The sequence below is a fragment of the Eulemur rufifrons genome, chromosome 5, assembly GCF_041146395.1.
Source record: "Eulemur rufifrons isolate Redbay chromosome 5, OSU_ERuf_1, whole genome shotgun sequence".
NCBI lineage: Eukaryota > Metazoa > Chordata > Mammalia > Primates > Lemuridae > Eulemur > Eulemur rufifrons.
The window spans coordinates 16,770,043-16,795,003 of NC_090987.1; the positions used below are offsets into that span (position 1 = coordinate 16,770,043).

Genomic DNA, 24,961 nt, shown 5'->3' on the forward strand with positions numbered 1-24,961 from the left:
TTAACCCTATTTAAAACAAAGCGACCGCAATCACCAGTCCGGTCACTCACTGATGGCTCGACCGGGCTAGCCTTCCGGGGTCCGCGCGACCCGTGAGGGCGGGGGCCGGAAGGGCGCGGTAGGGGGCGTGTCCCCGAGGAGGCGGAGACAAGATGGCCGCTGAGAGCGCTTGGAGGACCTAAGAGGCGGTGGCCGGGGCCACGCCCCGGGCAGGAGGGCCGCTCTGTGCGCGCCCGCTCTATGATGCTTGCGCGCGTCCCCCGCGCGCCGCGCTGCGGGCGGGGCGGGTCTCCGGGATTCCAAGGGCTCGGTTACGGAAGAAGCGCAGCGCCGGCTGGGGAGGGGGCTGGATGCGCGCGCACCCGGGGGGAGGCCGCTGCTGCCCGGAGCAGGAGGAGGGGGAGAGCGCGGCGGGCGGCAGCGGCGCTGGCGGCGACTCCGCCATAGAGCAGGGGGGCCAGGGCAGCGCGCTCGCCCCGTCCCCGGTGAGCGGCGTGCGCAGGGAAGGCGCTCGGGGCGGCGGCCGTGGCCGGGGGCGGTGGAAGCAGGCGGGCCGGGGCGGCGGCGTCTGTGGCCGTGGCCGGGGCCGGGGCCGTGGCCGGGGACGGGGCCGGGGCCGGGGCCGGGGCCGGGGCCGCGGCCGTCCCCCGAGTGGCGGCGGCGGCCTTGGCGGCGACGGCGGCGGCTGCGGCGGCAGCAGCGGTGGCGGCGGCGCCCCCCGGCGGGAGCCGGTCCCTTTCCCGTCGGGGAGCGCGGGGCCGGGGCCCAGGGGACCCCGGGCCACGGAGAGCGGGAAGAGGATGGACTGCCCGGCCCTCCCCCCCGGATGGAAGAAGGAGGAAGTGATCCGAAAATCTGGGCTCAGTGCCGGCAAGAGCGATGTCTACTACTTCAGGTACCTTCCTGGGGGAGGGGAGGGGGCGGCGGGGTCAGGTTGGGGTCAAGGGTCAAGAGCTGGCCCGGGCTGGGGATGTCAAGGTGAGAGCAGGGGCCCGGAGGGTATGTGGCAAGGACAGGCTGGCCTGGTAGTGGAAGGTGGTTGAACCTTCGGGTGACAGTTGACCCCAGTGTAGTGAGAGGCAGTGTCTGAAAGGTGAGGGCCCACAGGAGGGCACCTTATGTCGAAGGCGTAGGGGAAAATCGTTTGCCAGCAAAGGGTTATTCTGGCAGAAATGATTAGTCCACTGAAGGGTTAAAAGAAGGTGTAATTCATCGAAACTGTAAAACCCCAGTCACTGTTGGCACCTGTCCCAGCCTGTCCCATATTCATCATCACAAGAGTGTTTAATCGTGCACATGTGGAAGAATTAGCTATCTACAGTAACAAGATTTCAGTTACTTTGTGGGATTCGTGAAAGTTTCTTATAAAGTAGCCGTTTGGAATGCCTCAAGTTTCTTGGAACTCCCTTGGTGTTGCAGAACATATTCTCTTCTGAAACAGAAACACTGCACTAAGTTTCCAGACTCATAGAACAACATTTGCTCCCCAGGGAACATTTGGCAACGTCTGGAAACATTTTTGGTTCTCACACCTGGGGAGGGGGTGCTATAGGCATCTAGTAGGTAGCTGATAATACATAGGAAAGCCCTCAAAACAAAGAATTATCTGGCCCAAAATGTCACCTGTGCTGAGGTTGGGAAATCCTGGTTTAAATGATTAGAGGTTTTTCACCTTAATGTGATCTTGCAGTCCTGTAGTCATGCTGTTCATGTTTTTTTTAGTTTGTATGACCCAATAAGCTTAGGAAAGTGTCTGTGGCTATTGATACCAGTGAAATTTTGTAATAAACAAATTTACTAAATTTTCTTATAAACTATCCCATTTATAGAAAAGAATATAAACATATCATATTCAGTGGCTTGGAGGGCTGTGTTTGTAGGTTGATTGAAGCATTTTTCAGGGTATAGGTGTTGGAACCAATTGTCAGCCATTTAGCCATTGAAATAATGTTATGAAGGATTTCCTGTCTTCAGTCATCAAGTAGCTTAATATGTTACCCCTGGGGAAAATGTGTCAATACACATATGATATAACGTTTATGTATTAAGAATACTCTTAAATGGATTTAAAAAGTTAAATATACACACGTATATACGTACATGTAAGAACATGATCACTGCTGGTGTAGCATGTAAATATGAACATATTCCTGATGGTTGCTCAAATATATACATGAATAATTTCAGTAAATACGTTTACCTCTTCAAGTAAAAAAATAAATGAAAGTGGTGTTGCATTAGAATTTATTTTTTCACTTGATCTGAGACCACTCATCTTGAAATCTCAAATGATAAAATGAAAAATGTATTTTAAACATATAAAGAAGTTATCTTGTATTTTATTTCCCCATATTAAATATTTGATTTAATGCTAAGAAAGTTACTGTGGTAAATAGGTTATTCCTCTCAAGTTGATTGCTTTTATTTAGTGCTATTCACAATTGTTCATTTTCAAGTATTCATTCATTAACAGCTCATTCTGTTTTTTTTTTAAGCAGACACTCTGCATAACCTTTTGAAGTATGTGATGATGTCTTGTAGGCAATTATATTTGACAAGAGTATTCTGAGTCTGGGATTGAACTCCTTGAGGAATAGACAACTAGTTTATTCTCAGTAGAGCATCTTAAACTTTGAATTTCACTCCCTATGGCAGTTCTCTTGGGATATGGTTTGTTTGGTTTTGAGATGACGTATTTGTTCAAGCTAACTTTTGGTTATTGCAAAGCTTTTTGTTTGTTTGTTTTCCTTGTGTTAGCTGGAAAAGTTATTTCAAAAAGTCATATTGCTGGAGTGCTCATTTCATTTTGTGGTCACTTAACATTTTCAATCCGTTTTAAATTTTTTGATGTTAAATTTTTTTATACAAACTCAAATATTTTATGGTAGAAAAACTGATATCAATTTGAAACAAACTTTTCAAACAAATCTTAAGTTACAAACCAGCATAATGATAATTACTCTCTAAAATGAAATTTTTTTTTTTAGACACTGCAATATGGTTTGCTCTTCACTTGTTTATATAAAATGGAAAGGACATACTGAACAGACTTGGGCTACACATGTTCAGGGCTGGAAGGAGTATTGTCTATTGTTTTTTGACTACCTACAAAGTGTTAGTTACTATGTAGGATTATAAAACCCAGTCTTGATTTCCTTCTGCGAGGTTATATTCTGAGACAGTTTTGGATAAACATGTAACATGTACATATAAGCATGTGATATTTGTGATACAGTAGTTACTTTGACTTGTGACTTTACCTTTCTGTGATGAATGATGGCAGTCACCTGCTTATTGTAAAGGAGGACAAATTATTTTTCAGTCTACATTGTCAATGCTTTACATATTAGTGTCCTCATATACACCCCACCGTTAAAAAAAAAAAACAAACCAGTAGTTCACAAAACACCTGCTATATCTGCTAATAGGTGGGTTAAGAGTTAACTCTTCTGTTGGTAATGTGAACACCTGCACCCAGTTGTTCACACAGATTCTAATAATGCTAACCCCTGAATTAGCCTGCCCCTGGGGAGATTAATTTAAACGAATCCATGCCTGTTAACGTAGGGTGTGGCTGACACTTATTAATTGGACTGAAATTAAGCTCATCGAGAAAGCCTCAAATTTTGGTAGACTGTTTTTTGGCTGCTTCTTGAAACTGCCAAGTTCTAATAGGAAGGCGTGCCTCTGGTTGCCAGTTAAGCAATATAATTATGCCTTCTGTCAGGATTACTGATACTGTGGTGGCAGTTCATATATTATCATCCAAAGTGTATTTTTAAAAAGGGTGTGGTGTGATAAAGTATTGGATCCATTGATATAGTTTCTGAAAAATTTCATTGCCACCATTTGAACAATAATTGTCATTTCTAGTTTTTGGTTCCTTATATAATACTTGCCAGTTGATATTTTTGAAACATTATTTTCTTTTTCATGGGATCCGTTAGTAGCTCTTTCTTGGCTTTTTACAAAATCAAGTCTAAACTTGTTAGGTTATAGACTCTTGGTTATAACTTGGGTTAAAGACCTGGGAATCTGTGGTAAACTATTACAGTTGCTGCCATGAAATATCATCTGGTTGAATATTGGAAACATAGTAAACTTTTTTACTCTTTTATCAAAATTACGAACCACCTGATCACTTCTCTAGGAAAGAAAGTACGGTGGGATCAGAGCATGAAAATAATCACAGGGAAAGGTACATGAAGAGAGACTAAAAAGAGTTCACCTTTTTGATCTGAAAAGGACTTGGACATAATTGAAGTCTATAAAATTATGAGTGATACTGATAAAAGTAGACGTTTCTAGGGAAGGCAACAGAGTACAGGGGTTAAGAGCTCTGCAGTTGGTATTCCAACTCTGCTCTTACCAGTGATGCAACCTTTAGCATGTCGCTTAACTTCCCTGTGCTGATTTCCCGTTTGTAAAATGGCTTTGATTGTACCTGTACCTCATAGTGTTATAAAGATTCAGTTTCAGAAATATGTGGGTCTTGAAGCTTTAGCCATGTTTAAGGACTAATTAAGGAAAACAGTTCATTAAATAACTTCAGTTTGTGGGCTGAACATAAAATAGGTTTAGAAAACGTGTAGATGTCATTTGTTACTAAAGTCTAGTGTGATACCTTGAGGGCATAAATTCTGAATCATTGAGGATGTCAAAGTTCAGTTAACCTCCCCCCAACCTTGTTATGCCTTAAAAAAAAAAAAAAAGACTCTTCCACATAGTCTTTGGAGAAAACTGGCTGAATAGACCAGGGGAGGGAATGTGGCCGTTGTCGATTCTTATATATTCATGTTAAAGTCTTCTTAGCTTTCAGTAAAAAGTCTTTCCCCATCTTCTCTTCTTTCTGGTTATTCCTACGTAGTCAAACCTGGTGTCCCTTGTATTACTGTCATACTCATTTCTTTAGAACCTGTGGCTTTCTTACATAGCTGTCTTCCTTCTTCCTAGGCACAGTGCTGAACACACAGATGTTAAAGAAGCATTTACCAATTGATGTTACACTTAACATTTTGTAAAACAAGCTTTAAATGACTTCTTAGCTTTTGGTTTATTTATATTACCTGTGGTGGTGTGTGGGGCTGAAATTGGTCAAGATATTTTATTAGTAAGGCTAAACATTTTCAAGTTTTCTAATTTTTGTCATTAATATGAGGGTACTGTAGAAGTATAGAAAGCCCTTTTCTGGGGTTTTGAATATTAGACATAAAATGGAAATAGTAAATAAGATGCTCATAGTGCACAGACGAGTAAGAAATCAACATTTGAGTTTCATTGACTGTATAATATAGGTTATGGTATAGAGTCTTGTGTGCCTTAGTTTACGTGTATTCCATGTCGCAGCTCTCAGATTTTTGGCAGCTATCAGTATTATTTTGGTAAATGTTTTATATAGATTATTATATTGGATCTTTATAGCCCTATGAGGCATGGGTACAGTTATCTTCATTTTACAGATGGGGAGGTAGCATGGGAAAAATTAATATGCTAGAGGTTGTACTATTGGTAAGGGCAGAGTTATAATAGAATCCTCCAGCAACTCTTCTTTCAGGGTTGAAATACAGTTGAAATGTACCCTAAAGACCAATTTAAAAAAAAAAATCTCTTTAGTTGGAGAAACAAAAGAAATCCAATATTTATTAAGAGCTTATTGTATAATGGAAAGTTTGACTTGCTTTTAGTCTTTTCTCTTGACATTACCTAATTGAAGGTTGGATCCAGAAATGAAAGACATATAGGAGTGGTGGAAATTGTGCTCTGATACATCTTCCTCAGCTGTACCATCATATCTTTCAGTGATGTGCTAGAGGAATTTGTTAGGGTGCAACATTGCCATCTGTCCTACATCTGATTTTTAGATCTTACATGCAAAGTCTTACCTGCCACAACACCCACAGTACCTGTACTAGAGGAAATACGCATAGCTCTAAAGGAACTGATGCATGCATATACATTCTAAAAATAATCTGTAACACATTGAAAGATGATTTTTTTCAAATTGGTTTTAAAATTTTCATTGGTGAGCTGTATAGTCATAAATTTTTAATAATTTGGTTTTAATTAATGGATCAGAAATGGGTGATTTGCAGAGGAGGTGATGCTTTTTTTGTTTTTTAAATTTTATAGTGGGACTAATAGAAATTCATAACCTTTTAACTCATGTTTGAGATCCTCTCATGACCTGCGTGATGAATTAGAAATAAATCATCAGCTCATATTTTGTGGATTTAGTGTTTGGTTTGGAATATTAAAGCCCTTTGTGGCTCTTGCTTATTGGTCTTTTATTACTCTTTGACATTTCCAGTAAGAAAATGACTAGGAAAATTGTTAATTTCATCAGAACTTCTAAAAGCTAAAACTTCCCCAGGAAGGGGATTAACAATGTGGAATAGAATGAAATTTGAGTATCTGTGGATGTCATGATTTTGCCCTGTCTTCTTTCTCATTATAATATAAATTCAAACTCATTTGTTTGGGACTTGATGTACATAAGCTCTGTGTGAGTATAAATAATAAAATTGAAAATTGGATTTTAAAATTGAACACTTAGCATTTGTTATGAATAATTATGAATGGTTTACAATTTTGACAAAGAAGAATATCATTTAAAAGATTTTTTTGGAATGCTATATCTTGGTATTTTTTTCCTTTGTTCTTTTTACACTAGAAGAATCCATAGATAAAGCAAGGATGAATGTCCTTAAAATTCTTTTTAATAGGTATCCATCTCTTTTAAAAAGCCTTTCCCAGAGGCCCATAGCAGAGTAGGCAACTCCTATAGCATTTTGAGTATAAATCTGTTAACTCTTATCACATTTACTTTAATAAATAGTTGGCAAGTCTTTGTTGCCCACCAGATTCTAAACCTCCTCAAGGACAGGGGCTGAGTCTGATTCATTTTTAAATCTTCAGTATCCAGCACGGTCCCTGGTATATGGAAGGTTCTTAGTAAGTCCTTGCTGAATAAAGCAAAAGTTAATACTTTTCTCTATTAAATCCAAAAAAAAAACTTGTGGTTAATACTGGCTATAGATAGGCCTGAGTGCCCTTATGGAGGCTGTCTTGTGTCTCCTGCTATACTCAGCATCCTGCATTATACTAAATCGGGTATACAAATATTGAATAGCTGAAGTAAATATTCTTGTTTTTCCTTAAACTTGCTTGTATGTGTCATGTTTATGTATATACATTATATGTTGACTTTTAGTCCTGAAAGGATCTATGGGACTTTTGATTTTCTTAATATTAAAAAAATTCTTTTTTGCTTAAAACAATCTACCATCAAAAATTGCTTTTGTATTATCTCGGGAGGATAATGTTCCTACCTAATTTTACTAACTTTTGCTATAACTGTGAAGCTGTTACAGTATCTTGGAAGTCTAGTGGCCTATAATAAAAAAAAATAGAAAAGTGAAGTAAAAGTGGACGTGCAGAATGTTGCAACTTTTTATTACTGTATTCCACAGTCATAAACTTACCCTGTCAAGTTACCATAGCAGTTTCTAAGTGCTTTCACTATGCTTCTGTACTTATTTGAGGATCAGTAAGTTTGTCCACAGACCACAGTTGGGTAGCCCTGGTTTAGCATAAAGAATGGGGACTTTTGATTCACAAGATCAGGGCTTGAATCTTGCTTTAGTGTCTTAACTAGAACAGATATGTTTCTGTAAGCCGCTCATTCCTCAACTATAAATCGAGGATAAAAATTCTACCTCATGGAGTTTTTTTTTTTTTTTTTTTTTTTAGATTAAATCCATTCAGTATGTAGTAAATGGTCAGTAGATCAGTAAAATATTCCTTTCTCCTTAATTAGCCAACATAAGTAGAAGCGTGTGCTTAGTAATTATGTGAAGATTTATAGTATTTTGTTGTATTTTGAAATGGGATTAGGGAAAATCTTAAGCTATAAAGGTTCATTCCTCAGGATTTAAAAACAATATTACCTATTTTTTCTTGATTATAAAAGTAACCCACGCTCAATGTAGAAAATTGGGAAATTGTAGAACCATATAGAGATCTAATGGTGATAATTATTGTAGTCCCAAAGAGAACCACTGTTACTATTTTGACATAGTACCCTCCCGTCTGTTTTTTGGCTGTATTTGTCTATGCGTGTGTACATACATATATACATACACACAGACACACACACACCCCTTTACACACACACTTTTTATTACGGAAAATTTCAAAAGTATTCGTAAAGTAGATAGAAAAGTATAATGAATCCCTGTGTACTCATCATCCAGTTTTAACAGTTATCAACCCCTGGCCAATCTTATTTCATCTATATCCACCCCTTCCCCCTCAATTATATTTTGAAATAATTCCAAGACGTATTTAATTTCTGACATTTCCATAGCAGTGTCCAGTCTATAATTCAGTATTTTTCTTTTTTCCTTTCCCAGAAAGCAAATGGCTTAAGGCGGTGGGATGAAATTAGGTAGAATTCTACATTCATTCATTTTTCACATTCTAGTTAATCACCCCCTGGCTTTTAATTTTTTCTTAACAAACCATGATATAGAGATAATGTAATTAGCTACAATTATATACTGTTTGCATGTAATTTTTGTTAAATACATGCTAGTTTTGGGAATGAAAATGATTGGTACAGAATTTCATTTATGCTTGTTAAGTCTTACATATCATGTAAAATTTTACGGTAATTCCTTAAACGTTTATGTTGAGGGAAAAGGAGAAATGCTGTCATATCTTATTAGTAACCAAACTGCAAATAAATTTTTCTTTATTAGTACTTTTAAAATAATTCTCCACCATCTATCTCCATTGCTAAGGAAATTCTTTAATGTTCAAATTTACTTGTCCAAATTTTTTTTTTCTTTTCTTTTTTTTTTTTTTTGAGACAGTGTCTCACTCTGTTGCCCAGGCTAGAGTGCCATGGCATCAGCCTAGCTCACAGCAACCTCAAACTCAAGCGATCCTCCTTACTTAGCCTCCCGAGTAGCTGGGACTACAGCCATGTGCCACCATGCCCGGCTAACTTTTTTTTTCCTACATATTTTTAGTTGTCCAGCTAATTTCTTTCTATTTTTAGTAGAAACAGGGTCTCGCTCTTGTTCAAGCTGGTCTCGAACTCCTGAGCTCAAACGATCCTCCCGCTGTGGCCTCCCAGAATGCTAGGATTACAGGCGCACCGCGCCTGGCCTGTCCAAAGTTTTTGATATTTTTTGAAAATTGCTTTTCTACTTTCAGGGGAAGTATTAAGCTTGCATATTTTAATGTTTACATTTTAAACATCTTATTAGAGAAATTTTCAAACACACATACAAAAGTAGAGAGAATTGTATGAAAAACTACCCAGCTTAAACAACTGTCAACATATGGTCTACCCCTGACCCCAACCATCATTATTTGTTGCAAATCTGACATCCTATAATTTCATTTATAAATAAGAACTTCAGTATGCTATTTGTGAAGATAAGATTGAAATTTGTGGAAATTTTATAACCGTATAGAACTCAGTGTTTTAAAACTAGAGGAGAGACTAACAGGCAGTTCATGATTATTTGCTTAATATAGGCAGTAATTGCTATATGGGTTCAGAGGAAGGAAACATTCCTATTACTGGGTTCTGCAAAGGCTTTATGGAAGATGTAGGATAAAAGGTGGATTGGTATTTCCAGGCTCTTGGAGATTAGGGGTAGAGTCATATATTATGGACCAGGTTAAAAAAAACGTGTTTGCAAAGGACTGTAGAAACCATTCAGCTTATTCAGAATACAGTGAATAAACCGATATAGCTGGAGCAAAGGTTACTAGGTAAGAGGAGTAGAAAGTCTGGTTAAAACATTAAGGGGAGACCAGCTGAAAATGGATGTAAAATGCAGGGCTCAGATATTTGGCTCCGTTTTGCTAGTGGAATAAAGTACATTGAAGGCTTTTTAAAACAGGATCTGTGGTCGAAGTGGTGTTTTAGGAAGAGCAATATGGATAGTTTAGAATGCAAAGAGACTAGCAGATATCAGTTAGCCTGTAATAATGAGTTAGATTTGAGGTGATAGAAACTTGATTTGGACAGCGGCAATGGAAAGGAAGGATGGGTTCCAAAGTGATTATTTAGTATTTTATCAGACATAGGAGATAAAATCTATCTGAGACAAGCTATAGAAGGGGGCTGGAGATGGCCCATTGTAGGAAAGGGCTACATTTAAAGGTTGATAGGAAAGGAGTTAAAGAATGGTGTGTGGGAGCTGACCTCTAGGTACATTGCTCTTATGCTTGTTTGTGTGTCTGTGTGTGCGTGTCTATGTGTGCATGCATGTGTTTAAGCAATGGTATACGATCTTTAATTGGTTTGGCGGGTTTCTGATTATATGTTTTGTACCTAAGTACAAAAAGATAATTCTAATTTCAGATTTTTAGTCTTAGCTTAAATTTGATTTCTGGAAACAGTTGTTATTTAAAGTTAGGGAAATCTTTTTTTTTTTTTTTTCTTTGAACACTTACTCTTGTAAGTAACAAATAAGCTTTAATATTTTTAAAGGAATAAAAAAATAGAAAGTTGATGTTTCTTTAGTCTTAGATTAGGCAGTGCCGTAGGTTATAGAATTTTTAGTATGGAGATTTCTATTATTCCCCATAAAGTACTTCCTGATACTGATGGGGAATGATATACCTCTGAACATACTGTTTAGCTATATAGCTGTCCATCTGCCATCTGTGACACTTCTTGTCACTTACAGGATACTTCATCTTATTCCACTCTGTTGACTGCCACCCCTACAGTTCATCATGTTAGACTTTGGCTTGAAGATATATACTTGTGGTTGTTTAGACCTCTGTCTTTATAATGGTTTGACTATCATGATTTTCCATGTTACCAAAATAACATGAAAATATATGTTCTGCTGTATTAGAAGGTTGATTTCAGAGTACAGTTTCACATGCAAGCAGCAGGTATTCTGAATATATAATTTGCGTGTCATAAACTAGTAGGACATGTTGTAGTTGTCTAGCTCAGGTAATGGTGATTACAGGTGAGTTCACAGTGTGACAAAATGTAAATACTACTAAATTAAGGTAAGCATAATTTGAGTTTTTCTGGTATCTCAATTATATATTTTTTTGTTTTGTTTTTTAGATTTGAGAGTCTGATGCTGTATAAAATTTCTTTTTGATAATCTATACTTTAAAACTTCTAAGATAGAGTTAGGTTTAAGAATTGCTTTAAATAGTTTAATCAAAATGAAAGGAGTAAAAGACACAGTTTAAGTGAGGAAATGTTCTTATATGAACTGGAAGAATACAATTTGTGGTTTTGATTTCCATTTAATTGGTACTTCAGGGTATTTAAATAGTGGATAGAAAAAGTTAAAGGTGTGATCACAAGTTGGTTCAGGAATGGCATGTCTAGGGGGCATTTGGTAGGGAATTTTTTTTTTGTGGTTGAAAGTGAAATAGTATTTCATTACCAGGATTAGAAGTAATCACTTTGGGCAGAGAAAACTGAAAATGACTAATATCCTTCTCCAGTCTAGTAGAGAAAAAAAAAAAAACAAAAAAAAAACAAGTAATTTCCCTAAGTTATGAATTTGATGCCTTTGAAATAAAAGCTTAGTTACTTTTGGACCAGGACCCACTACAGTCATCATAGAGGGTAGACAGATGATAACTTGATCACTCTGGGTAAGATCAGAAATTAAGTGACAGTCTTTTTGTTCATCGACCATTTACTTCCTCAGGTTTGCTTCTTCCAGGATCAGTTTGCCGCTCTGCAGATGGTCTGTATCTCATGGACAGACTTCCTGCTTAACCATTCTCTTGGGCCTTGTACTCCTCCTTGTTCACCTTAATCTTCAGAGAAAGGTCCCCGTCCTTAAAATCCCCTAGGGCAGCTAGGTTCACTTTCCTTAAAGCACCGTGCACCAGATACTGCAGTAACGGAGAAGAGAATGGCTTGTACTGTTTTCGAAAGGCAGCATTGTATGTGACAAGTACTTGTAGCTATCCAGTACAGATGTTTCATAGAATTCCATCTTCATGACAGGAGGTAGTGATTCAGTATGAGTAAGAATTTCCTGGTTACTATTAATAGTAGATATTCCAACTTTCTTTTAGATATGCTAATAGTTATAACTTCTACATTTCTTCCTTCGTTGCTAATTTAGTTTATTATTAGAGCATGTCAGGCCTTTTTATAGTATATCAGGTATTTTATAATAAATACCTTCCATTTTATTTTTAAAATCAAGAAACATGGGAACGATTTTAAGCCATGGGAAACTGCTAATCTAGATTATAAACATACACAATAACATTTGAGTATAGCCTTTTTTAAACTATTTATTTATTTATTTATTCATTCATACATACATATGTAGTTTCTCTCTGTTGCCCTGGCTAGAGTGCCGTGGCGTCAGCCTAGCTCACAGCAACCTCAAACTCCTGGGCTCAAGCCATCCTCCTGCCTCAGCCTCCTGTGTAGCTGTAACTACAGGCACACACCACCATGCCCCGCTAATTTTTTCTATTTTTAGTTGCCCGACTGATTTTTTCCATTTTTAATAGAGACGGGGTCTCACTCTTGCTCAGGCTGGGAGTATAGCCTTTTAATTGAGTTCTTAAGTATTTAAATTTTCTTGATTTGGGGGAGAGGTGTCTAAAATGAATTGATCTCCGATGAGTTTTGTTCTGTAGAGAAATGTAGTAGGGCTCTGGGCTCTAGTGTGTTTTCAGCTGCAGTAGATAACTGACATTTCAACTATTACATAAGAAACTACTTATTGCAGTCTAATTTGTGAAATTTGTCAATTGATTCCCTCTAAAAAGGCTTTATATTTGTCTCTAAGTCATCTTCTTAGTGTTTATCTTTTTGGTAAAAGTTACTACCTGCCTAGCTTCATCTTCTGAAAAATTAACCTGTCAAGACAAGGTCTACTCTTGTACTCAGCTTTTCGTTGCGCTAAAGAGATCTATTGAGGGATATCTGATTGAGAGTTGTCATTTTATTTTGTGTAGAGATTTTTTTTCATTTTTGAGGTATATCAAATAGTTTATCAGAATCTTGTTTACCAGTAACTTGAGTATCTGATTATAGGGACTATATGGCTATTGTAACTTAATTAAAATTAATTATAATTGTATATTAATAAGTGACATAATAGAGTAATCTTTACCAATTTTTCAAATTAATTTGAGTCATTTAGTAATACTTCATTTCTTAGGCAATATAACAGATTAACCATGAAAAAATTTTTAAAAATTCTATGCAAATGCAGTGTAACTGTTAATTATTTTTAATTTCCTTTTTTTTTTTTTTTTTGAGACAGGATCTCGCTCTGTTGCCCAGGCTGAAGTGCAGTGGTGCGATCATAGCTCACTGCAGCCTCAAACTCCTGGGTTGAAGCAATTCTTCTGCCTCAGCCTCCTGAGTAGCTGGGACTACAGGTGCATGCCACCATACTCAGCTCATTTTTAAAGTTTTTGTAGAGATGGGATCTCATTGTGTTGCCCAGGCTGGTCTTGAACTCTTGGCCTCATGTGGTCCTCCTGCCTCAGCCTCCCAAAGTGCTAGCATTACAAGCGTGAGCCTGAGATTTATTCCATTGGGTCTGCAAATGAAAACCACATCCTTTACTATTCAAATGATAAGGTTGTTTTTTTTTTTTTCTCTCTCTCAGAAAGTTACCTTGTTCAATGCTAACCTCTCTATGGTATTTGAGGATTTTAAAAAGTGATATTATAATTTTTGGTTGTTTGACTCATCAAGAAAATATATAGGAATTGTTGTAATGAAATAGGATTTCAGGGGATAGTCATTTCTAACTTGTATTGAAGACTCTCAGAAGGCATCTAGGGGAGGTAACATTTTAGCTGGGCTTGGAGTATTTAATAGCCCCTTGACTGGCAAGGTCTTGTTTATGCTTATCCTTTCATATGGAAAGACGTGGCTAGAAGAGTCAAAGGTTTATGGCATATTTTGGCAACGTTACATATAGAATGTAGGGTGCCAAGGCTGGTGGGAAAATCATCTGGAAAAAAATATATATTACAGATTGAAAGTTTTTGATGTTTTCTTAAGGAGGTGAAACTATTTTGTTAGCACGGAGGAATCTCTGATGTTTAGAACTTGGTACTGGATATGTGGCTGAGGGACGGGGGCACTGAAGGATTGTGGTGTGTCCTTCTACCCTGGAGGACTAAATACTAAGTGGAAAGTGATGCGGCTAACAGAAGTCGGGAATTATAGATCAGGTTTGAGGGTGGACATGTTTGGTGGGCAGAGATGATTCAAGTTTTGGACAATATTGAGAGTGACTTGCTATTTTATTTTCTGATACTGAGCATATTTGGAAATCTAGGTTAGAATTGGAGTTGTGGTTTGCACATACATAATCCTATGTTCTTTCCCCTGGTGTGTTCTTGTCTGCTTGGTTCTGTTCTGTTCTTGTTGTTACTGGTTGTTATCTTCATCTGTTGGCTGAATTCTGTATCTTGAATTGTGTTTCAGGAACACTTAAGTCATGTTGATTGTGGAAAAAGAATTTTGTTAACGTTCTTCAGTTGTCTTGAAGTCTGTGTGGGCAGAACACCTTAGACAAATGGGGTATATTGGTTTGGACTTGACCCAGAGAATTGTTTTGTGTTCCAGGGGAATATTTTATTGGTTGATTTCTCAGCCGTTTTCTTTTTGTCTTCTTGTTATTATTATTATTTTTTTTATTGTGGTCATGTGGTGCAAGGTTAAGTTCCAAATGTGACATGGTGGCTTCTTTGAGAGATATTGTAGAATTCTCATAGTTTTCTTTTATTTTTTCTTCCTATAAAAAATTTCTAACAGATTAATGCCACATAGTAAAAATTCCTTAGGAAAGACTAGTTTAGTCCTCCGTATAATTTTGGCACTTTTGTAATTTTCCAGCTTTGGCAATATTTCTTACAAGAAGTAAATTATTCTTGATGTACTTCTCTAAGGCAGGAGTTTGGCTAACAAAATTCATGTCAGTATTGTATAAGCACATGTTTGCCTTATTTTTCTCCTTTAATAGTTATATTAGGGAGTATTTAAATATTGTCAAGATTCAAGAATTTTTTTCTATTATAAATGTTACAATCCTAAATTGGTAGCTCAAAAATTATATGGATTCCAAATGTTTGTGTGTGCTTTTAACCAGGATTGTTGACTTCAAAAGAGTTTGTTTTGAAGTTCTTTCTGATTTTTGCTGGCATTGTATATATGTAATACTTACAGGAAAAAAATAGCATTTCAAAAGTCAATATGGAAAGAAAGTTTGTAAGATTGAAGACATTTGCAGTGTGCATGTGTGCTCTGTGTGCAGTTTGTGTTTGGTTTCTGTCAGTGGTTGCTGGGTGAATGACCAGTGGGATAATCTGTAGCAACATCCTTTATGTGCTCCAGTAGATTACCAAGGGGAGCATTATAGTAGATGGCACATTATTTCTTCTTACAGGGAAGTTATGAAGTGCCTTGAAAACTTTAATGTTTCTTCAAAAAAAATCATATTTAAAATTATAATGTGATAGTGATTGGGGGCAGAGGAAGGCATGAAGAAAAGGTTTATGTAGAGATCAAGGGTAAATATTGTTGCCTTTTGTTCAATTAACCTTATCTTTCTTCTAGTCCAAGTGGTAAGAAGTTCAGAAGCAAACCTCAGTTGGCAAGGTACCTGGGAAATACTGTTGACCTCAGCAGTTTTGACTTCAGAACTGGAAAGATGATGCCTAGTAAATTACAGAAGAACAAACAGAGACTGCGGAATGATCCTCTCAATCAAAATAAGGTTGGTGAATTTACTTACAGCATATAGATGCTACTTCAAAAGCTCTCCAAAAAGTATCTCACATTGGAATTTTGGTTGTCTGAATGTCCCATCTGTTTGTTGTCCCCCCCCAATCCCCGCTCCCTGCCCTGTGAAGTTTTTTAACTTAAATCTGGTTTATTTTCTGGTATTTGGCAGTAGTACTTACATGGAGAGAGCATTAGTAAATTGTGCACAGTAGAAAACAGCATTTTAATATCTCTCTAGGCCAACATACATCATGCTTTTTGGCCCATTGGGACTATTTACAAAAGATTTCTTTGTTGATGTTAATTGTCTGCTTTTGCCCCCCTTAAAATAGTTCCTTTTGCCCAAAAGAAGGCAAAATTTTCAAGTGACAAGTATCCATACCACATAGTTTATAATTACCTATTAATTTTCAGGTTCAGGATTTGAAAAAGGGCAGTTTTTATTTTGACTTTTGATGATGCTAACAATAATGACCCTTAGGAATAATATTCTCATCCTAATACTGTGATTGGAGATTTTTCCATTAGCTCTTATTTTTATTGAAAAGCTGCTTGGTTGATAGTTTATTTTGTAACAATTTGAACAAGTACTATTTGAACTATGATACAGGTTGAGCATTCTAAATTGGAAAAAAATCCTAAATTTGAAACTGATCCTAAATATTAATATTTTGGATCAGGGATACTCAACCTGTGCTAATTTAATTGTATTAAAGCACCCGATATCTTTGCAAAGAAAACTTCTTTTTCCCCAGGGCAACTAAACATATATACCATTTTTTCCTCAGTTTTTCTTCCTCTAAATTTCAGGGATCTGTGTGTACAGGTATTGCCACCACTGTTCCCTCACACCGATGTTGTGAAAATAGTGGCGGGAGCAGTAGGGGCTTTTCTTTCTTAGGGTATGACCAGTATAACCCTGCATGTCTCTTGGGAGCACTGCATTCCTTTTCGGAACCCAAAGGCAGTGTGTAGGGTGGAAAGGGGCTTTGGACCCAGGAAGGCATGATTTGGTGAGCTGGCGCTGCTACTACTTATTAGCTGAGATAGTCGTGGGGAATCTTTCTTAACCTCCAAGGACCTCAAGTTTTTTATTTGTAAAATTAAGGAAATAAAATTTTTTCCCCTTAGCATTACTGTGAGAAGTAAATGGGAATTTGCATAACAACATCTAGCAAAGTATTTGACCCCTGTTACTTCCTTTCCTTTCCCCACTGCCCCTACCCTAAGCTGCCACCTTCCTGAGCTCCAAACAGCCTTGGTGGACAGTGTTGCCTCGTAGCCAGTGTAGGAAACTTTCTGACCTAAGCTGTCTTCCTTCTTGTCCTTGTTACTTCTTCTGAAAGGCATGGAGTCTTTGCTTCATACCTGCCTTTATTCAGAATTCAGCTTAATAATTTGGTTTACAGTAGTAGTTTAATTTCTATAAATCGGTATGGAGGTCAGAATGTATTGTTCCCTCACATCATAATGCTTTGTGTTGGTTTCCATAGGTGCATTGGCAGGTACTTTGTTCAGAGAGGCAGAATGAGAGGAAAGGCTAAATTGCCTCTGTATTGCTTAACTATAGGATGAGTTTGGGTTGATAGTTACGAAAATGTTAAAGATAAGAGTAGGAGTAGAGGGAGCTCAAGTTAGCACCTTGTGTGTGTGTAAGTGAAGCACAATGATTGCAGCTTGAGGAAACCTTTATTCTGAGGTTGGTTTGCCTCTTAAATGTACAGAGGAAAATTAAGATTTATGTTTTTAAGACTTCCCTTTCAAACTCTGACCACAGTGCTGGGTACCTACAGATGGGGCTAGAAGGGGCTCAAGTATGAAATGAATAGAATGCTTTCGAATTACCCTACTGTTACCAGAATCACAGTTTAGCTACATTAATTGTAATATGAAGATGTATTTCCTGACACCTGTGTTTCATTAAAAGTGAAAAACTAATTCATCTCTTTAGTTTGTGTGCACTTTTCTGCTCTAGCTGCACTGGACCGCTCATCATCCTGCACCATGGCATGCGCTTTCAAGATTCTGCTTGCTCATATGCTGTTTCCTCTGCTTGGAGTGTGCTTCCCCCCTTCCCTTCCATCTGGCGAACTCCTCCTCATCCAAGGCCCAGCTCCATTGTCTCCATCTCTGGGAAGCCTGCCCTGCATGCTCCAGGCAGAACCAGTCCCTTCTTCCGTAATGCTTGCCTGGTGCTTTGCTGTTGTATTTGTGACTGTTTGTCTGCTTCAGCTAGACTGTGAGCTCCATGAGGGCAGGGACCATGTCTTTTTTGGTTTTGTATATGTAGTCTAAAGCCCAGCACACGGTAGGTACTTAATATATGTTGCTTTATGCTTATTTGATTTAATATCCACCTCATTCCAAAAGTTTATAGTGGTAATAAATATTAAATAAATTAATATACCATACATTAATTTGGAAATGCCTTTCATTTTCATTGTTTTATGAAGCTTTCTAACTGAATTTTGTGGGGCATGGTCTTATTTTTGCATTTGATTTTTATCTTAGCTTCAGAGTAAGAAAGTGGAGTTTATATTTTTAAAAATAAGCTCTCTTGCCAGCTTGAGCAAGAGCGAGACCCCATCTGTACTAAAAATAGAAAGAAATGATCTGGACAGCTAAAAATATACATAGAAAAAAAATTAGCCGGGCATGGTGGCACATGCCTGTAGTCCCAGCTACTCTGGAGGCTGAGACAGAAGGATTGTTTAAGGCCAGGAGTTTGAGGTTGCTGTGAGCTTGACGCCACGACACTCTAGCCCAGGCAACAGAGCGAGACTCTGTCTCAAAAAAAAAAAAAAAGCTCTCTAACACCAACATTAGATATTTCTATAAAACAAAAAATAAATTTATAGATAATAACTATTATATCTTTTTTATGATAGTACAGTATAAAGAAAGCTGGGAGCTTTATAGTGATTAATAGGAATCTGAGGTAGTGTTTTGCTTTGAAGTTGTAAAGCTGGCTAAAGTACACTATTAATTGTGTTGTTTTTGACATTTTAAAAAATTCTTATCTTTAAAGAATTAGAGATGTAATTAACAAAATAAACTTTGAAACAGGCTAACTTGTAATTTATATTGACTGTAAGTTGTGATGTTAATATATCTTCCATATCAAAGGTGAGTTACTGGTGGTGAATAATATCTTTAGGTGTGATTGGAAAGATACCTTTTGAAGATCTTTGCAAAGTGGTTTTTAATTATTTTAGGATGGTTGGGTAGGGTAGAGTGGGCATTGTCTTTTGATTAATATCTACTACTGTTCTTGCACTACATATTTCAGTTGTCTTAGACTCAATCTTAACCTTACCCTGAAAGATTCCATTCTTGATTACATTATATCTTGCTGATTTTCTTGCCACCACCATAATTATTTCTAACCGCCACCCTCATCTCTCCAGCTGACAGATGAAATATCAAGCAGGTTACTGAAGATACTCTATTAGGTTAATGGAAAAAGTCTTAATGATATGGAAGTCATCAGCACAAAGCTGATATTTGAAGTCATGAGTAGCTTTCTCAGAGGGAGAAGTTACAGAGCAACCTATGCAGTGGAACTTTCTATGAAGATGGAAATCTTTTAACCACAGCTACATATGGCTGTTGAGTACTTGAAATGTACCTATAGTCTACTAAATAACTCAATTTTTAGTTTTACATAATTTGAATTTAAATAGCCACATGTACCTACTGGCTACCATATTAGATGACTCAGTTCTAGAGCTGTGCCTGTCTTTATTTTGCAAATTCTTAGTGAAAAAAGAACAACAACAAAAAGTAGAGCTGTGCTTCTCAATATGTAAATAAAACAATAAAACCTTTGCTTCAAAAGCTAAATATTGTTTAGGCATTTATGTAGTATTTGATTTTTCAAAGATGAGATGTTTCAAGGTTTCAAAGATACGACCCTCAACGTTTTTAGAAGGAAACTAGAGTAGAGGCAAGATGATAGTTTCTAAAAAAAAATCTAATTGGAGACACTCTAGCATTGGATTGGATAAAGAAGAATACAGTGGTTCTTCTGAGTGGAAGATACATTTAGGGGACTTTCAAGTAGCTTGGTTTTGTCACTAGAAATTCCATTTAATGTTTCAGGTTTGTAAACATTAAACTGAATTTGTTGTGTTTCTAGGTCTTAACAGCAAAATATTTATAAATTAAATCTATAAAATGAATAAAATTCAAGTTCCCTAAAATTAATGTGACATGTGATATATTTTACAAATTGCTTACAATATGAATATGATATGGAATAAGTTTTTTTTTTAGTTTGGCTTGACAATACTACTAATACCTTGGAAAGAGTTCTTTCATCACATTTCTCTATTCACCCAAATTTAATACATTTGGAAATAAAGAGCATCATATTCTCTTGAGTGGAATCAGTTGTCTCTTAAGTCTGCCATTTATTTCTCATGAATTATCTTAGTGTAAGGTGGTAGCATGTTATTGTCATTATAAGCACAGAATTGGATTCTGTATGGGCATATCTAGGTTCTCAACCAGTTCTAGAAAGTGCTTGTTTTAATTATCAAGAAAACAATAGGACATTTTTATAGAGAGCTCATGTATTTTGGAGGCAGTTTCTGTGCAACTTGAGAAACTGTTAAATGAGTGGGTGGTGCTGGTGAGAATCAGATTTGGGTATTGGATATGGAATGGAGTACACTATGGAAACTAGATTTGGGAAGGGGTGAAACTGGAAGTAGGGAGACTAGTTAGGCTGTTGTAGTCTAGAAGAGTAATAATGGCCTGAATTAATGCTGTGGCAGGAGGTATGGAAAGGTAAGACTCAGTCAAGAGAAATTAGTAGATGTAAATACCTGATGATTATAGAGACAGAATTCTTTATGCCTGCTACAAAAACTGGTCACCTGGAGCGGGAGAGTCAAGGAATAGGGGAAGAAGGACAACTTTGGGGCCAGAGTGAAGAAGATTGAGTTAAAATAATTTTATTTCTTAGCTGAATGTAGTGGCTCCTGCTTCTGATCCCAGCACTTTGGGAGGCCAAGGTCGGAGGCTTGCTTGAGGCCAGTAGTTTGAGACGAGCCTGAGAAACACAGAAAGACCATGCCATCTCTACAAAAAAATAATAAAAATTAGCTGGGTGCAGTGCCATGCACATATAGTCCCAGCTACTCAGGAGGCTGAGGCAGGAGGATGGCATGAGCCTAGGAGTTTGAGATTTCAGTGAGCCATGATGACACTACTGTACTCTAGCCTGGGCAACGGAGGGAGATCCTGTCTCAAAAAAAAAAAAATAGTTTCTTGAACTTCCAAAACGATCTTGTGGACCCCCAGGGATTCTCAGGTCACACTTCGAGAACTCCTATCCTACAGATTTGTCATTGGTGTAGCCCAACATAAGGACAAACAGAAGAAAAGTATCTTGCACACTGTAGGCCTGTGGATTAAATGAATAAATTAATCTTGTGGAGAGTGAGAAGATCTTCCAGAAAGAAAATAAGAGAATCAAGAGAATGCGGTGTTATAAAAGCCTACGAAACGCCATTTCGTAAAATGCCATGGAGACATAAAGGAGGATGAAGTCCTTAGACGGCAACTGGTGACCTTTACATAACCAGTTTCAAGGGATGGAAAGATCAGAAGTCATATTTAGAATGCCAGAAAATTTCTGGGAAATGAGAGACAAAATGTGCCTGCTCTTTTAAAAGTTTTAAAATTTTGAATCATTATTTGGTTGAGCAATTTGTGCATGTAGTGAAAAGTGAAAAGGATATTAAATGAAAAATGTCTCCTTCCCTCTCCTCTAAGGAAGAGGACTCAGCCCGAGTCCTCTTCCTTAGAGAACACTGTTGTTAATGAGGTTTTTTTGTGTATCCTTCTAGAGCTTCTCTGCATTTACACACATGTACACATATGTTCATTTTTATCCTCCCCACAAAAATGATTGGACTACTCTTATGAAGCGTGAATGAGAGGTAGAAAAGAGAGGACAATATTTGGAAGAGAATGCATGATTGAGGAACGTTATTATTACGTTTATTTTTCCTCTCGAGGTTGAAAGAGACCAGCTTGGAAGGAACTAATACAGAGGCAGAGGGGTTTCTAACCTGGCGGTCCATACCACAGGAAGACCTCCAGGAACCTTTGAGTTGTGTGCAATATTTTCTGTGTGCATTTTTCTAAGAGAGAGTCTACTTCGAATTCTCAGAGGAATATGGAGCTGAAAAAGTAACCACTGTTTTAAAGGCAGGAGAAGGAGCAAGCCTTGAGAGAAGGTGTGATGGAACAGGTGGGGAGCCAGGTCACTGCTGTAGCTCAGATTAGGCCTTTGTTTGAACATGGATTTTTTTTAGTTATTGAAGTGTAGTACCTTAGTGGGCTAATTTATTTCTGCCTGAGGGACCTTATGGCCAATTAACCACCACCAAAGAGCCCTGTGGTAAGAACAATCTGATTACCAACTCCTGGTAGGGCATATTGTGGTAAAAACTGCCTCTTCTACCATGCTAGGATTCTTCATTCGAACTAAAAACAAAGACCTCATTTCTTCCACCAACATTCCTGGCCTGTGGAGAATGTAAAATCTTTTCCAAAAATGCGGATGCTCTCTTGGTCAGTGTATTAAGGTCTTGCTGAAGGGATTGTTTTCTGGTCTCTGTAGATATAGTTGGGGCAGAGGGGGAGTGAATAGATCACAGGTGATAAATCTAGCATTTCTAAGCCTGAAGTTTTTCCAAGGGATAAGTGTGGGGCCACTGTTGAATACAGGTTTCTGTTAATTTAGTATTGAAATGGGGAAAAGTGGAAGTGGGGAGCAAGTAGCTGTTGTGGTCCAATGAGGAATGACGATGGCCTGGACACATGTGCCTGTGGAGATAGAAGTAGACAGATCCTAGATCTCAGGGATGGGTAAGGTTAGGGAATTGGTTTTCAAACTTCAGATCATTAAATCAAAGTAATGGTTCATAACTAGAATTTTTAAAAATATGAAATAAGAAATGGTCAGTGTACATTATATTTACTAAGGGTAAGTTTGTTTTAGGAGAATTTCATGATAAATACACCCTGTATATGCTGAGTCATGATGTAAAATATATTTTTACTCTTAGTTGAGGTCAAAGAAGTTTGAGATCTACTGAAGTATCGGGTAGATACATAGAATATTATGGGGATGAGTGGTGGGTGATAATGTGTGATCTGAGAGACGTGGCCATTTGATCATTACCTGGGCAGACAGGGATGTGAGGTGTGGTGGGATTAGATATAATAATTGTTAGGCAGAGTATAGAAACAGTTGAAATGTTCTGGGCTTGACTTTTTAGAAAGAAGGTATGTATACCCCTGCTGGATTAGTGTTCTACAGAGAAACTTTTCTTAGTGCAACTAGGACCTGTCTGGAACTCCGAGTGCCACCAGAACTGGCTTTGTTCTTGACCTTAATTCTCAGCCTCCTACGTGGTAATCTATAACAGAACTGCTCAGCAGAGTATGGGCTCCTTCAACTCCTGCTTATCTCTGTAAGGGAGAATGGTTGACCATTTGGGGCAAGTTTGATTCTCTTTAAAGTTTATTTGCATCTAAGGCCTCTAAGGCCAATTAGCTCTGTATATCTCCAAATTAATATTATTCTTACCAGTTCAAAATTCTGTACAACTCATCTAAGGGATAACCTGTTCCATCTTTATAACTTGCTCATTGACATTCCTATTAATTGACCTTACACTTTGCCCCAACGTATTAATTTCCATAATCTGTCTCATTTGTCTAAAATCACCATACATAATTTTAGGTTGTTGTCTATACAGATAAAAAGTTACTATGGTAAATTACAGTGAGATGATCTAAGTTTTCAGATTCATCATTTAAGAACATATTTCCCTGAACCTTCGCTCCCTAAGAGCAACATGGTATGCTTCCTGCCATGTACACAGCTTGTTTTGATGTCTTCCTATGTTGACAGTCTGCTGAGCTTTAGATTCTTTGTTCTTTTTATTTCCCATTATTTCATGATACAACAGCACTATGATTGACAGTGACTTTGTCAAAAACACCATCTGTAGCCTAGATTATTTTCCCATGGGAGACTGGCTGTCTGACTCAGAGGAAGATGCTGACGTGCTTATTTATAAGCATAACTTAATGTTAAATAGCAATAGATTTATTAACTAAGTTTAGGGATTATTTCTTTTACATTGATAATCTTGAGGCAGATAATACAGATGCCTATTCTTAGTAAATTTGAGATGTATAGCGTAGACTACATTGAAGTATATTTTCTACTTATTTAGTACTCATTTAGCACCGAGTTAAGGACAGAATATGAGACTACTTCAGGGTAGGGCTGCACAGCACAGACCTTACATGTAGTGGACACTTTATACATCCATGGAATTTTTTGAGCACATTCTATATGCTTAGGTGTTATTTTAATTCTAGTAATGCAGTTGGAGGAAGTATTTGTGGAGCCTATATTCTAGTGTAATAACAAACAATAATACACACTTTAAAATATGAAATGCTATGCAGTGAATTAAATGAGAATGATGTGATTGTGTGGCTATTTTGGGTTGAGTGATCAGGAAAGGTTTCTCTGATGGTGATTTTTAAGCTGAGTTCTGAATGACAAGGAGTCAGCTATACAAAAACCAGAGGGAAAGGCATTCCATGTAGAGGGAAGAGCCAGTGCAAATTCCCTAAGGCAGGATGTAGTCAGCATATGAGGACTTTAGGCTAGGTTGGCTGGAGCTTAGTGAGTGGGAGACTGGTACTAGGTAAGGTTGAAGAACTAGACAAGCCTGATCATGGATGTGGTAAGCCGGCATAAAGAATGGTATAGAATGCTGTTTGAGGGCTTTACGTAGGTGGCACTATGATTGCTTTGGCTGTGTGTGGAGACTGTTTTGCAGAGATACAGAAGTGGAAATTGGGGGCCAGTTAGGAAGCTGTTGTATTTGTTCAGGTAGAGATGATAGTGACTTGGACAGTGCTTGTTTAATGAATAAATCATGAATGAATTAGTGAATGAAGAAAGGTAAGATGTAGCAAAGGACAGTAGAACTAATTAGTATTCTCTTGTCCAAAGAACTTTTAATTTTCTCTTATATACAGAAATATTCTTAATAAATGAATAAATAAAGGATATATATCTTTAGCTAATAGTCTTTAGCTAATAAAATAATTAGAAGATTATTAGCTAATAGTGCTGTTCCATCT

General features: G+C 37.6%; 1 protein-coding gene across 2 annotated transcripts in view; it reads left to right on the forward strand.

Moving 5' to 3' along the window:
* The first annotated feature begins 240 nt into the window (after positions 1 to 240).
* The window catches only part of MBD2 (methyl-CpG binding domain protein 2), a 65,005-nt gene continuing 40,284 nt past the window's right edge, over positions 241 to 24,961 (forward strand). The window contains exons 1-3 of one of the 2 annotated variants that reach the window (XM_069467985.1): positions 241 to 895; positions 15,608 to 15,767; positions 17,751 to 18,200. In XM_069467985.1, coding sequence (XP_069324086.1) covers positions 351 to 895; positions 15,608 to 15,767; positions 17,751 to 17,957 — 912 coding nt within the window. In that variant the 5' untranslated portion in view covers positions 241 to 350 and the 3' untranslated portion in view covers positions 17,958 to 18,200. Of the gene's footprint in view, positions 896 to 15,607; positions 15,768 to 17,750; positions 18,201 to 24,961 lie in introns of those variants that run through there. The other variant, XM_069467984.1, reaches the window with a different exon arrangement.